Source organism: Crocodylus siamensis, chromosome 2 (genome assembly GCF_052110815.1).
Source record: "Crocodylus siamensis isolate JL-2025a chromosome 2, ASM5211081v1, whole genome shotgun sequence".
NCBI classification, from domain to species: Eukaryota; Metazoa; Chordata; order Crocodylia; family Crocodylidae; genus Crocodylus; species Crocodylus siamensis.
In genome coordinates, this window is record NC_143396.1 from 176,310,414 (window position 1) to 176,325,825 (window position 15,412).

Sequence of the window (15,412 nt, forward strand, 5' to 3'; positions counted from 1 at the left end):
TTAACCACTATTTTTTAACCACTGTTTGAAAGCAGGTGCTACCAATTTAAAAACATCCCTCCAAAAGGACCACAACCCCTCTTGATTTGCTCATGTGAATGAGAACAATTTTTGGAGGTACAAGTTGAGAAATGGTGTTAAAAAAACCTTAAAAATCATGATCCTGAAGTCATAAAGAGATTGTACAACAATCATAGCTGAATCTCATTTGCTTTTTTGCCTAACTTCCAACACCTTATCTCAGGGTTCTGGTTTTCCCTTGCAACAGCTGATGAGTTGTCTTCCAAGGGAAATGAGACAGTATTTTCTTGAAAACTGTTTCCCTTCACTTAGTTGTTTTTTGTTGAAACAGATGAATTTTTTGGTGATGGAGACATTTCTGGTTCACAGATACACATCTAATTTGAGCTGATAGTGCCTGAAATGTAATGTCATCAAACAGCTATTTGGCTTTCTGGGTAAAATAATTTGGTGATCCTGAAGCAATATGTAACGGATGGGTATCAACGTATTACATTTTGCGCCAGCAAAGAGAACAGGAGGATGGATTTACCTTGAAAGGATAGGATTGGGACTTAAGATATCCCGGTTCAACCACCAATGCTAGCACAGACTCCCCGGCGGTCACCTTGGGCACATTGCAGTGCCTCACTCAGCCACATGAGACACAAGGATAATGCTGTTTCATCACTACAGGTGGATACCCCATGCGCTGGGAGAAGTGGGTTGGCAAAACAGTGGAGAGAGGTTTGCCCTGCTGCTCTTAGTTCTTGTGGATAAAGGAAGGCTGTTCACACCTGGCAACTCAGTAACTCTGACCAGAAAAACACTATCTAATATTATAAGTGCTTTGTTATCCTGGGAAGTTTGGGAAATAATATCATGTGATCAACAGCTAATGTTTCTTTCATTCAGGTTCCTCTAACATTCTGGTTTGACTCCTTCTGTTGGCATTGGCTGTATGTTCAGCTATGGGCAGAGTAAGAGCAGGCCTACCCCTGCACAGGCCCCCCAGGGCAATGTTTCCATCACAAACTTCTCGTCCTCATCCAAGCCCTTAGCACTAGTAACACTTGGCACTGGCACAGTTTCTCTTCTCTCAGGATCCTGAAATAATTTACATGTACTCAATAATAAAGCCTTGCAGCAGTCCAGGGAGGCACCATCTCTGCTCTCCCCAGGCATCTCTCCTATCTGTTCCTTCTGGCTCCTTCACCTCCTTTGCAGGGGAATGGGGAAACTCCTTGGCACAGCAGGAAGCACCAGCAAAGACTCATCCAGTGGCCATCGTTCTAGTGACCACATGTTCCTGGCACTTGCACTGAAACTTCAGTCCCACTGTTGACTGATGATGCCATAGAACAGAGCCATATCTTAGCATAATTCAATGCAGCTGGGCCAGCAATACTCAGAGTGCTTACGATAGGTAGATCTGTCTTAATTAACCCCTGAGACACTTCTCACTGACACAACTCTTCAGGGACAAATACGATATACCACTCCACTTAGGAAAGCATACTACTACATGGGGTGCTGCCCAGAAAGCTAGGCACTATCCTGCCAGTGAGACATTTCAGTGGGGAAGTCTTATAGACATTGGGGCTGGAAGGGACCTCGAAAGATCTTTGAGCCCAGCCCCCTGCCCCCTGTCATTCATTATGACAATGAACATATGCACAGGCCCACGGACAGATGCAAGAGTGGGGCAGCAACATGGTTGCATCCTGCTTTGGCTGTGCCCTGTACACCCGGTGACCTCTCCAAGCTCACAAGCACTTTAGCACAGCTGCTGCTGGGAGTTTCCACATGTGCCATGAGCTCTATGAGCTCACTGCTGGTCTATGCAGGCTCTGCTCAGAGCCCTTGCAGTCAAGCACCTGTGGAGCCTGTTGCTCTTTGCTCCTTCCCTCCCTTCTCTTCTCCCTTCTCTGTGGCCAGCAATGCATAGCTCTTACTTTCACTCAGCTCTGGAGGCTCCACGCTGCTGCTGATCATCCAGTCTCCTTTCTCTGCTGCTAAATTCAGCAGCAGGAAAGAGGAGATGGAAGGGGAAGAGAGAACAACAGCAGACTCTGAGTTTCCTAAAAGCACTCAACGGATAGAAGGGCACTAAAAGGGAGATAGGTCAATATTAATAATTAATAATCACTGGGATTATTATTGTACGCTGCACCAATGTTTCTTAAGTTTTTCAACTTGGTGAATCCATATTCAAAGTCAACATTTTTAATGACAGCATATTTGCTAGAAAAATAATAATAAAGGGTAACAATGACCAGGCTACATAATCAGTCTGTGTGTATGCTTCTGCTTCAAGAGGCTGACAGAGAATACTTGCCCTGGGCGGGTATGTGGAGAGTAGGGGAGTGAGATTTCCTGTGCTTTAAACAAGGGCTTTCAAACATACAGCCTGTGGGCTGGACCCAGCTTGTGGAGCCATGTCATCTAGCCCAAGGGGCTCTTGTAGAAATTTGGGGGTGAGCTGGCAGTGGGTGGGTAGGGGAGGGTGGGAGAGAGGGAGAGGAGAAGGGGGAAGTGAGTGATGGTTGCATGAAGCCCTGCAGTTCCCTGACAATGCTCACTCCGCCACTGCCACAACATCTAGATCTAGCCCAGTTTGACACCCCTTTTTTAGATTGCATTATAGTTTTCAGCTCTAGATCTCCTTCCTACAATTCCCTTTTGTGACCTGACAGGCTGAAAAACACTCCATTGTAACCAACACATGGACAACCCTAGGATGCTGGCACTATACCTCACAATACTGATTTCAAACCAAAGCTAACGTCTTAATAATGGAGACGAGAAAGGAGAGCTCCAGGGAGGAAACAATGGAGCTAGACAAAGAGTGTACCAAAACAGTGTTACTAAATCTGCCTCTTGTTCCTTCTCAAGCGAATACTCATAACACCCCATAAAATATGAAGAAAGCAACCGCACCCATCAGGAAGATAAAAGAGAGATATCAGAAACTCTCTGGTCAGGAAAGTATGAGCCACAAACAAAATGAAAGCAAGGGGAACACAATGTGAAAGCTGGAGGCAGCTGCAGTATCAGCCGCTTTCTAGACACACCCATGCAGAGAAAAGAACCAGAGGAAGCCAACAGGCTCCAATCTCTCACACTTGTCCCTGGCCCGGTCTATATTCAAAGTCAGAACAGCCCTATGCGGATTCGTAATTCATGTGATTTAAACATGAGTTATCTCATTTTAGTTTAATCATTCAAAACCCACCTACCCCATGTATCTGTTTTCAGTAAGACATTGGGTTTAACTCACAAAGGGCAGGTTCAAAGTGAATCAAGAATGCCTGCACAAGGCTTTGCATTGGTTTTATTAAACCAGTTTCACATCATGCCATAATGCAAGTTTGAATACAGAAAAGGCCTTTAAGGTAACAGGGAGAGGTATTAGCAGCATTATCACACTTTAATTTATGACAAAGAAAGGGGGTGGGGAAATCAGACAAGAGTTACATAATAACAAAATTATTATTTTATTTATGCAGAGAAATAAATCGGGTAGAACTATGGGGGCAAGTGACTGGAAATCTGTGCTTACTTCCACTGAAACACTTGCCTTGCTTCCTGTTTTGTGTCTTGTTTCAAGGCTGTAAGCTACTTGGGGCATGAACCATCTTCTTTCTTTCTGCCTTTCACGGTATCAGTATAGCTACGGACAGACATTACACATAAACCGGTTTAACCGATCAGACACTGGTTTAAACCTGTAACAGAACAGATGTTCAGCGCACATAAACCGGTTTGAGAAAGCCTGAAACTGGTTTGAGATCAACCTGGTTGAATGTAGTATCAGATTTAGCTGATTTGGGTCAAACTTGTTTATGCAATGTCTGTCCCAGACCTATTCCTGGTTTAACTTAAACCAGAGTCCCTGAGCATCCCAGATACTTTGTAGCCCTGGGCTGGGCTGTCTGCTCCAGAGAGCAGGGCTGGCCCCGCCCCTCTGCTCCCTGGCTGGAGCTCAGGCAGAGAGGGCAGACACAGCAGGATCTGCCTGGCTTCCCCCTGTCCTCCCTCCCCCCAACTCCCTGCTCAAACAAGGATTCCCTACTCCCCTTTCCCACAGCAGGGACAGTAGCCAGCACGTGATATGCTAGCTAAAGCTGAGAGGTGTCTGTGTAAGGCAGACAGGACAAAAGCAGACAGGACACAGCTTTTTGGAGCTAATCAACATTTCAGCTGTTAATGTTCCTTTCTTGGAAAAAGTTGTTTAAGAAGAGCTTGAACAAATGAGAGAGGCTTTTGTTTTCTTTATGGGCTGCTAAATGCTGTTATCAACTCCCTGCTGGGCTGGTTAGGAGCAGTGAGGGGGGAAGAGGGGACCCACTCCTTAATCAGAGCATCCTTTCAGGGCCTGGCCATGCCCTTCCTCAGCTCAGCGCTGTGGATGGGAAGGGAGGGGTGCTTTAGTACCACCTGGCTTCTAGCCTGAGCCACTGCAGGCATTTGCCTGCATTTCTTCAGTCCAGAGGGGATGTTTGCACAGTTACAAACTGGTTCAGCCTAGCCAGGTTAGACTAACCTGCAAAGATTGAATCAATGCAGGCTTTTTGAATGTCTGTCCCTAGCCTATGTGTGTGTGTGTGTGTGTGTGTGGAGGTGGGAGAAGCCTAATCAAAACTGGGACCACCCAGTATAAATACTCATAATAACAATACATACAAGGCATCAGCCAACAACTAGTGAAATTGCCTGTTGGGTAGAAAGGGCCTAATCTATCTGTTATATAACTCAGCTCTGGGATAATGTTTGTATAATGCATATGCTTCCTCTGCTTGAGTGAAAGAACCCAGTGTGTTATCAGCAAGACAGCTGCAGACTCATCAATCTGTACTGGCTACACCACATGCAGAGGAAACAGAGCAAATAAATGCTGTCTTTTTATGGGTTACACCTACAAAATACAGGACAGTGCCTAAGCACCTAGTATTCTGGGACAGCTGTTTATTACCCTAATCAGTCATTTTGCTGTCCCTTTGTGTTTACTGTGCTTCCTCTGCCCACCTATCTCTCATCATCAGAGGCAGCACCTGGCCTGATCCAGCTCTTTCCTGATCCCAAGCTGAGGCAGCACCCAGCCCTCTAGCAGCCCGCCCGGGTGGCCCCGGGGGGCGCCACCACCATGGAGAGAAGGACCAAGGCCCCCTGCAGCTTAGGACCACTTGGCCCACCAGCAGCTCACCCCCCAGCCGAGAGAGAGGTCAGCAGGCTCCACCAAATAAAAAAAGATTGGGCCCCTTGCTGCTTCTGCCTTCAGCAGGTGCCTGCTGAAGGCAGAAGCGGCAAGCGGACCAAAGCTTTTTTCCTGCTTTTCCCGGTGGCTGGGGGGCGAGCTGACAGTTGCATCATTGCAATTTACAACACTGCAGACTAAACAACATCTGGATGTAGTTTAGTTTGCAACAATGCAAAGTCATTAAAAAAACCCCAAAGTCTTGCACGTGTACACTGTGATGCCATTAAGCCCCACAAAGTGACATTTTTGTCACCTGTACAGACTAATGGCATCATGTATACAAACACCCTTAGGTTGCTGGCTCTGTAGGGCAATGTCCATCTCCCATTCTGTGTGTGTAGAGGGGAGACCTGGGCCATAAGGGAAGGCCTTATATTGACTGAGGAATTGTGGAGCAAGCCAGTAGTATGTGCTGCTCAATCTGCTGTCATTTACACTCTCTTGCTGAAGAGGCGGTAGAGGTCTAATGACTCACCCTTAAAATACTTCATGAAATTTTTTTTCTTCAAGAAGAATTTACCTGCACTGTTCCTTCCCCTTTCCCTCCCCTTGGATTGCTAACGATAGGTATGTATGTAGACCTCACACTTGGTCAGGTGGGATTCTATGAAGTGTTTGTGCATGAGTAGGACTTTAACAAACAAGAGAGGAACTTGGGACTTTACCTTGCGGCTGATGTGTATTCTGCCGTCACACATCAAGCAGCAAATACTAATTGGCAGCAGATAGCTACAGCGGCTACACCTCTACATTCCCCCTGGGCGTGCCACCATTATTGAGCACAGATTTAAAAAAAAACACTTCATTTTAATGCTGGCCCAGATTCTATAAAACTCCATGCAGGTTCTTCTTTGTGAATAATTGTGCAACACTCAGCCATTCCCCCACAATTTTGAATTTGCTAATGGAGCAGCAAGCGAAGGCAGCTACTATGGGAGACAGATGGGCAGAGTGCTTGGTTGAACAGAGGCAGGAAAAGTGGAGCTTGATCTCACAGCTCTTCTCTGTCTGACAGAACTTACGAAGGTGAAAACAAATGCTAACATTTCCAAGGTCGCTCTCATTTACCAATGGCCCATCTCCATTACCCTTCACTTTCCTCAAAGTGGATTTCTATTTGGGGACCTCTGGAGCTACGCTGCAAACTCACCAGGCTGAATTTTGCTCTCACTTAAATCCAGTAGAAGAGACTTCAATAAGACTACATATGGTTTAAAGGGATATAGGAACAGAGCATTACTGTTCCTGAGTTCAATCAGCTACCAGGAGGCTAAAATGGATCAACAGCCTTAAAAAGAACAGAATAGAATAGGGCTTAGCAGAGTAGAGTATTTTTCCTCTGCCAATTATCCTATGTCCTATGAGCTGCAAAACAATTCATAAACATGGCCAGGGACACTGGAACTGGTTTAACTTAACTGATGTGTGTCAAGATATCAGGCACATTCCTTCAAATTTTGATAATCTTATATCGATTTCAGTGGGGCCAAGATTGAGCCCACGCAAGAGAAACAATAAGGCACTTGAGTGGCCAGATCCTACAGAGATGACTTTTAATATTTTCCAGTGTGAATAAATGCCTGGAAATTATAATCTTTTTGTTTCGTTTTGTTTTGTCTTATTTTCTGCATTCACATGGAAGGGTTATGAGGAACATTGTGGATCTCTGAAAATATAAAATTTCCCAGATGGTTATATGGTATTTCCTCTCTCTGCTCTTCCTTAACTGGCTGCTTTATTTTCTGAAGGAAATTCTGGATAATTCTCAAACTCTCTCCTTTTACTTATAATTTTTGTAAAGCATTTTTCCCCACATGTGGTAAATCTCTGAACTGGGCTGTCTGCTTCTCTACTGCTGGCTGGACATTCAGAGTCCCTTATGGTAATCTATTGGATTGCTAATAGTGTTTGTAAATCTGTCTTGTGCTATCATTTGCTATGCGAAGGGTATACTGGTAAAGGCAGCTTTATACCTGATATGGCACTTTGTACTAACACTCAATAATTTTCCAAGACAAGGTAACTTTCAAACATGTACATGAAAAATAACCCAGGGCATTCATCATTGGTGAGAGTATGACTAAATAAAGCATATCAGAAGGCAGAGTAGATATGCACCTTTAAAGACTAACTAAATAAAATATAGAGACAGCACAAGTTTGTGAGCTCAAGTTCACTTCATCAGATGCTGTGAAAGGATGTGCAGAAAGCAGAGTATAAGGAAAGAGAAATTAGAATATAAAAAAGAGAAGGGAAGGAGAAGAAAGAAAGATAAGGGAAATGCAGGGGATAAAGCATAGCTATGCACATTTTCAAATTGCCTCTAAGGGCTCACTAGGATGAGGCCAGTTATGCTCTTATTTAATCCTAGATCAAACCCCTCAGCTTATATCCGAGAAGGCTTGGTGCCATGATAAGGGTAGGGAGAGTGCAGGAAAGTAGCTGGGTGCAACTTAAGGTGACCACCTGCATACACCATCAATCGTGGGCACAGGAAGAGAGGCTGGGATCCTTTTACAAAGTTCACCCCGCAGCAAGGCACGCAGTTGCACAAGCAGTTCATCAGGTCACATAACAGAAGGCTGAATTTTCTAATCACTCATTATGTCTCATTTGTTTCTGTTACAGCTGCGTGTCCTGAGAGCAATATGAGCCTCAAGGGATCTATCAGCAGCAACCCTGGCTCTGCAAAGTAAGAACCTTACTGTCATCATAAGCTACAATGACTTCTCTCCACATATTGCAATAGATTGGGACATCCTATTCCTACCTGTTTCATTAAACTTCTTTAAATGTGGCCTTCATACAGGCTTAAAATTGGGTCAGCCTCAGCCCCTGCAAGCTCACCTGTGGCCATGTTCCTCATGTATATAAACCAGCAGATGGCAAAATGCAGCTTGTGGGCCAGATGTGGCCTGCCAGGCCATTGTATCTGGCCCATGGGGCCCCTAAAAATTTAGAAAATTAATATTTATCTGTCCCTGGCTGCCTGTCATGTGGCCCACAATGGCTTGCCAAAACTCAGTAAGCAGTCCTCCACCCAAAATAATTGCCCGCCCCTAATATAAACTCACACTCCACCACCCTTAGAACCCCCTCCTTGAAGTCATGCATTCTCCATATTAGTAAGGGATACCATTGACATGAAAGTATTTATAATGAGGGTGGCCCAGATGGGCTGTCTGCTACTTGAATATCTCAGTACTACATTCAGATTAAATAGAGCCCTACATGTGGATAACAGCTTTGTATGAGAACGTGGGTTCTAACAGATTCTCTGAAATGGACAGTACAAATGATGAAGTGCTCTAGCTGGTAGTACAGAGCTGCCATCTGGAGGATTAAAATCTGGATTTGGTTGATTGTACTGCAGAAGCAAGGCAGGCCTGTGAGAAAGAAGTGCACTCCTTTGATACCTGTATGGAGATGCAACCTGATGTTCAGGCTAAGCTCAGTTCCACCAGGTCCTACTGCCAAGAAAGGGCCAGAGGAGTCTGGGAGAACCAAGGCAGAAAAAGTGGGCGAGGATCAGTAGTCTTGAGGTCAGAGACCTGTGTCCTTTCCAGGTTTGGCCCAACTAAATGCAAAGGCAAGAGCCTACACTTTGGAGAAAATAAAACATCAAGGGAAAGCTAGTCGGATCCCCTCCCCTCAAAAATTAAAGCTAGAGGGCAAATAGCAAGGTTCCTACAAGACCCCCAAACCCATTACAGTGCAAGCCACTACTGTGTGGAGAAGTGGAAGGGAATCCATCTGGCTCCCCTGGCATGGCAGTGATTGCTACCACTCCTCCACACTCATTCAAGCTAAGACCAGAAAGCCAGTGCTATGTGCCATTCAGAGAGGTACTCCAGATCAGAGTTACTATCTATTCAAGTGTAACAAAATCACATCATGAATCCAAAAGAGAGATGCTTTAGATTTGTTGTTCATTGGGTCTGTCTTTTCTTTCGTGTTGTAGTGGCAGCATGGGCAAAGCAGATGGAGCTTCCAAACTGAGTGCAAAAGATTTATATGGTAAGTCACTGGCCCTGAGGCACTAAACTGATGAGTAAGATTAGAATTAGTAATTGGGAAGATGAAAGTATCTTTGTGTCCTGGCTCCCTGTTGATATCTCCTAGTGGTACAGCGAGGGTCATCTGTGTGAGATGAGGGGGTATAACTGACACTTCATAATTCACTGCCAATGTATTAGGGGGCTCCTGACTTTCCAGCAAAACTACCAGTCCAGGCCACAGCAGGAAACAATATGCCAGAATGGACAAGTCTTTGGTCTGTTCCAATAAGGTGGTTTTTATATGCTCCTACCTCCTATATGTGCTATACAGCAGAAGATGATAACTGTTTTCTTATATACTAAGCTCACAGGTGCCTGTGTCATGATAGCAGAAATGCCTCTGTCTTCTGACAACACTGCTCCCCCAGTGCAGCTGGTCTGCTGGGTCGTATGACTGAAACACTAATTTTGCTAGTGTACACAAGTGAGTGCAGAACAGACACATGTCTCCAAGGTTTTCTAGCTGATGTAGCCAGATAACCAAGTTCTCTAAATTGCCCACCTAAAGCCATTCTGTTACTAGCAGGTTAATGATTATATTCTTTAACTACTCAGTGTACTATGAAAAGTCACTGAGTGCCCTTTGATTCTTTTGAAGGACCAAGTCTATAAAGTAGGTGCAGTTTTTTAGCTGGCAAAAAGAGCTTCAAAAGAACATTCAGGGTTCAGATATGCCATAAACCACAGTAGCACCCCAGTGGTGCAAGGATCTGCAGAAGTTTAATAGCACTGTGGAAAAGCTGAGTATTAATAGTGCCATATTATCTTGCATATAAAACACAACTTTCTTCCAAAATAAGCTACTGGAAACAGGAGTGTGCAATTTAAGCACAGAAATGAGGTAAAAGCAACTTTTGCTGCACAAGCCAGGGGGAGGTGGGAGAGGAAGAGAGAAAATAACTGTGCTGCTGCATACAGGGCAGCACAGTGAGTACCTGGGGCTCCCTCACTGATGACTGTTGACACTTTCTCTTTTCCTGGGTAGAGGCTTGTGCTAAATAAGCTGTTACTGACTCAACAGAAGCCTCTGCCCTGGCACCCAGGCAGAGGCGGATTAAGATTCATTGGGGCCCGGGGCCCCCTCCCCCCACAACTGGGGCCCCCTGACCCACACTTTGCCCCACAGCCATCGGCTCTGTCCCCAGCCAGTGCAGTGGCAACAGCAGCCAAAGCAAGATGCTCTGCCCCCCAGCCCTGGGGCAGGAGTCGTGGCGCTCCCTGCCTGCAGGTCCACACTGGAGCCAGTGCTAAGGGTGCAGAGCTGCTGCCTGCTGGGCGCATGCAGCGTGGACTGAGCACCAGGATGGCCCCTTGCCTTGCCACGGCCCAGTCCAGCAGAGCATCACACATACCTGGCCCAGCTGCCAGTTTCGTCCATACCAAGGCAGGAGCCCCTGGGCCCGGGCGTTAATCTGCCTATGCACCCAGGCTCTATTGCGTTGTGTTTCTAAGGTTCTAAAGCTCAGCTCAAGAAGAGCAGAGGGTCCGGCATTTTGGCTCAACCAGCACCCCTGTGGTGTCCTGCAGCTAGTAGTTAACAGAGCAGCCACAATCTTCTTTCTCCCCTCTACTGTAGCTCCCTGCGTTTCCCCTGGAAAAAGACTGTCCTTACCAATGTTTTTAAGGAAAGATCTTTTTTCTCCATTTTGCCTTTCAAAAACAAGGTGTGTGTCTTATTCAGAGGTATGGATATGCAGTCAAATATGGTAATTATCATTACTATTAATAGTTCTCTGCTGATTTATGACAACTGTAGGTCTGGCTTGCCTTATGCAGTGATAAACTGAACAAACAGGATTGAGTGGCAAGGATTTCCTCCGTTCTGTTCAGCTACAAAAAAGAAGGCTTCTTGGCTGGGGTGCTCTCACCATTATTTGGCGTTTCTGGTCCTGCCAACCTTCCAGCAGAACTCTTACTGATTTTGTTAGCGAGATCAGCTGCAAGCAAGAAGCACCCAATAGAAGAACCTGACTGGAACAGAACAGAACAGGGATGATATTTCATTTCACATCCTGCTTTCTAGCCCAGCAATCATTGCACTCACTTTCCATAATGTTGGCAATTCATTTGCCTTGGGTTTCCATATTAAGGCACTGCAACAGCAACTTGATGAACTGTTTGTACCTATTGGAAATCTCTTTGGCTCTTGGTTGCCTGAAATATTGTTACTGTAAGGTGACTGTGCTTACTGACCAGGTGCCTGAGATATTTGTCACTGTTGAATGACCTCAGTTGCAGACTGCTTGCCTGGAGCTTTGTCACTGTCTTATTCAGAGGAATGACCTGAGCCTGGGATAGTGCCACTGTGGGTGACCTTCGCTGCTGGAAGGCCTAGCACTTAGCTTACAGGATAAAGTGTTGAACAAAGTAATCATTAATAATTTAGGCAAGCACAAGGCAGCACTATACTGAAATAGAGAGAGAAGAGAAGTTTGCTGCACTCTGCACCACTCAATAGGCTAATTTAAGTGGGCTAAATTCAAGGGGGAAAGACCAGAGTGGGGGAAGTTTAAACTCTATAGGTTGCTTGCCCAGAGATTAAATGATATGAGCTAGAGCGGAAAAGGGGACAGGCAGATGCATGGAACTCTTTGGACATTTGCATTAAAGACCTTTTATATAGTTTAAAGGGACTCATACCCTTTAAAATGAACAAGAAAACACAGAACATGTTGGAGTTGCAGCACATGTTGAAAGAATGTGGAGCTTTGGATGGAGGCAGGCTTTGGAAAGGCTTTAGTCTTAAATACCCAAAGTAAATCAATAACGCATCTTGTTTCAGTCTCATCTTAAAATCAAGATCAACCTAAAAGTTGAAAATAACACCATTTTAAACCATTCACCTATTAAACTTTTGTCCTATTATGACAGACGTCCACCAACTAGATGAATGCATCCAGTCACTGATATAACCTACTGCAGTGTATCATTACTGAACAGTCACCATTCGGGTGTTCATAGGAAACTAGTGAGCTGGAAGAGACCGCACAAGCACATGCAATCCAACCCCCTGCTTAAAGCAGGATCATCCCTGACTATATCATCCCATGCAAGTGTCTGTTTAACCTGCTCTTGAAAATGTCCAGAGATACAGATTCCACACCTTCTCTAGGTAGCCTGTTCCAATGCTTGACCACCCCCACAGCCAGAAAATCCCTCCTAATTTCCAAACTAAATTTCCTCTGCTGCAGCTTGAGGCCATTGCTCCTAGTCCTATCCCCTACAGCCACCAAAAAAAAACCCATCTCCATTTTCTCTGTAACTGCCCTTCAGGTATTTGAAGACTGTTATCAAATCCTCCCTCAGTCTTCTCTTCTCAAGACTATGAAACCCTAGTTCTTTCAGCCTTTTGTTTCCCAGGCCTGTATGTCTCCCCATGGCTCCAAAATACCTTTAGTGCCAATAGCTAGAAACAGAAACTAGCTAATGGTCTGGTTAGTGATTGAAACCCATCCTTATACCTTTAAAACAAATCCATTCTCTAAAAGAAGCAGTCACCCTTAGTACTGAGGTGGAAAATATTTTGCTTTTTATGTGACCATGCACAGAAAGCTCTTTCCTTCTACAAATTCACCAGCAATGAGACTTCTTCCTCCCAGCCCCAGTGAACCTGGACAAAGGCACACTTAGTGAGGAGCCAGATCTTCAGCTGAGTAAATCAGCAAGCTGCCAAAGGAGGGTGGCGGGTGCTGATTCACAGCACCTGTAGATTCAGCCCAGTATTGCACACAGGTTCCTTAAGGTACCCACGTGGCATACCCCAGCTTCGGCAAGACCTGAGATTTCCATGAGATAATCCAGTACTGTTTTTTCAAAGGCCTCTGTGCATGAAAGGATCACACAGTCTCAAAGTCCTGGCCTCCCAGTACCTTCTCAGTCACAGCCCTCCCAAAAACTGCAGAGCCCACTAATGGGAAGAAATCATAAGCCATCAAAGTCCCTCAGAAGTCAATGGAACAACTCTAAATTTACTCCAGCTGAAGCTCTCTCCCATGTTGCCAGTACATAGACTGAATAACACATATAAATGCAAATGATTACTTTAAAGTGATCCAGGCCTTGGTTTTATGTTTCTTCCAAAGAGAACATCTCTGGCCATTGAGTACTCTCTCAGCACAGTGCAGGCCTGGAAAGAACCATCAGGGCCAGGATCTGGTTTGGTTTGGTCATCTCCCATCCAAGTACTAACCTGACCCTGCTTAACATGAGACATGTTACAGGATTGTAATACAAAGCATCAGGACTTCGGACAGTACCCCACTATCCTTTGCAGTGCTCAGAACAAAACAAGGCCCTTTCAAAGTTAGTGTACTCAGTCCTAACCATAGTGGCCCAGTTGTTCAGCTGGTTTAATTCAGTGGCATAGCCTTCAAACCAAGGAAGTGACAGCAGCTGACAATCCAGCGTAGCAGGTTGCATACAGATTCTGCAGACCTGACTCTCAGTGGCCAGACCTTACAAGTCAGGGTGAGATGCAGCATCTTGGCTGATGGAGAAAGTGCTCCTGGAAGCTGTGGCAGTTGGGCTTCCAAGTGCACTTAAGTCCAGATGGCCTCTGCCCAGCAGCAGAGGAGCAGTATCACCAGATACTGATACAATCAATGGAAACATTACTTCTGGTTATGAACGGAACATATGCTCTTAATGCTTCAGTCAAAACAAGCATGAAGAAACAGCACTTGCTTCCCTTTGGTGTCCACAAACTAGCAAGAATGGGGTATGCTGCTCATGCCTTAAATGGCAAATAGCCACCCTTTAAGACCATCCCCATTTCACAGCCAGGGAAAGAGAGGCACAGAGGGGTTAAGTGACACATGTTGTGGTCACAAAACAGGTCTGGGGCAGTGCTAGAAATGGAACTGAGAGGTCCTCTCTCTCAGCCCCATGCCACTGTTTGTCCAGACATGAAGTAACAAAGTAAGCCCCTACGTGCAGAATGTTCTGATCTACAGCTGATGGCCACCACGCTCTCACTTCATGTGCACTTCACTGCACATGTGACTCAATACGCACTTCACTGCACATGTGACTCAACACTTCGCAAAAATCGTAAAAAATGTTGGAGACAGTGCATCTGGGCAGAGCACTAGCCTAGGATTTTGGAGATGTGAGTTCCCTGGACAGCCAACAAGCCTGCTGGGTGACACTGGGCAAATCGTGTCCCTTCCTAATGTCTCAGTTTTCCAGTCTGTAAAATAGGGCTAATGATACCACCTGCCTGTGCACACAGTTTTCACCAATATACTTTAGAAAACAGGTAAAACATTAATGTTGCTTTAACCTTCTTTTTTTTTTCATGCAATTATCAATAGGATAGGATTTACACAATTCAGTTCCATTGGTACTGAGGGGAATTTCTTACACATGTCCATATATATGCTCTGTATGCAAACAGTATATAGATACTATTTCCTCCAGCCTCAGGTGGTCCCTTCCAGTTCGTCATTCCTATCATCATCTCCTACAGTAGCACATGAATACTGAAGGAATTGGCTGCAGTAATTTCAGAGCCATTTGAGAACTCATGGAGGTTGGGTGAGGTCCTGGATGATTGGAAAAGGGCAAACAGTGCCTATCTTTTACAAAGGGAAAAAGAAGGATCTAGGGAATTAGAGACTAGTCAGCCTGACCTCAGTATCTGTAAAGATAACTGAGCAGGTTCTCAAGGAAATTTAAAGTGAAGTACCTAGAGGAAAACAATTCGATCAGAAACAGCCAGCATGAATTCACCAGGAGCCATGCTTGACCACTCTGACCATGCTTGACCACTCTGATTTCCTTCTTTGATAAAGATAGGCTGTGTGGATGTGAGGGGAGCAATGGACATGATATAGCCTGACTTTAGCAAGGCTTTTGAAACCGTCTCCCATGGCATTTTCATTAACAAGCTAAAAAAATACAGACTAGAAGTACTGTAAGGTGGATACTTAAACTGTCTGATTCATTGCACTCAATGGGTACATCTAGATGAGACACTACTGCACAGTAGTGTTGGTTGGGCACTAACTATGGCATACTGCTACTGCTCAGCGGTAATGACCTACTGTACAATAGTGTCTGAAAAAAAATGTGCAGGGACGGTACTGCACAGTAA

The 15,412-nt window shown here is 45.0% G+C and overlaps 1 protein-coding gene across 1 annotated transcript in view; it reads left to right on the forward strand.

Annotated features, from left to right (window-relative positions):
- EPS8L2 (EPS8 signaling adaptor L2) overlaps nt 1–15,412 on the forward strand; it is a 118,611-nt gene that overhangs the window by 22,808 nt on the left and 80,391 nt on the right. Inside the window, exons 2-3 of the mRNA XM_090032401.1 lie at nt 7,889–7,952; nt 9,222–9,277. Of these exons, the coding sequence (XP_089888527.1) occupies nt 7,909–7,952; nt 9,222–9,277 (100 nt within the window). The 5' untranslated portion in view covers nt 7,889–7,908. The remainder of the gene's footprint in view (nt 1–7,888; nt 7,953–9,221; nt 9,278–15,412) is intronic.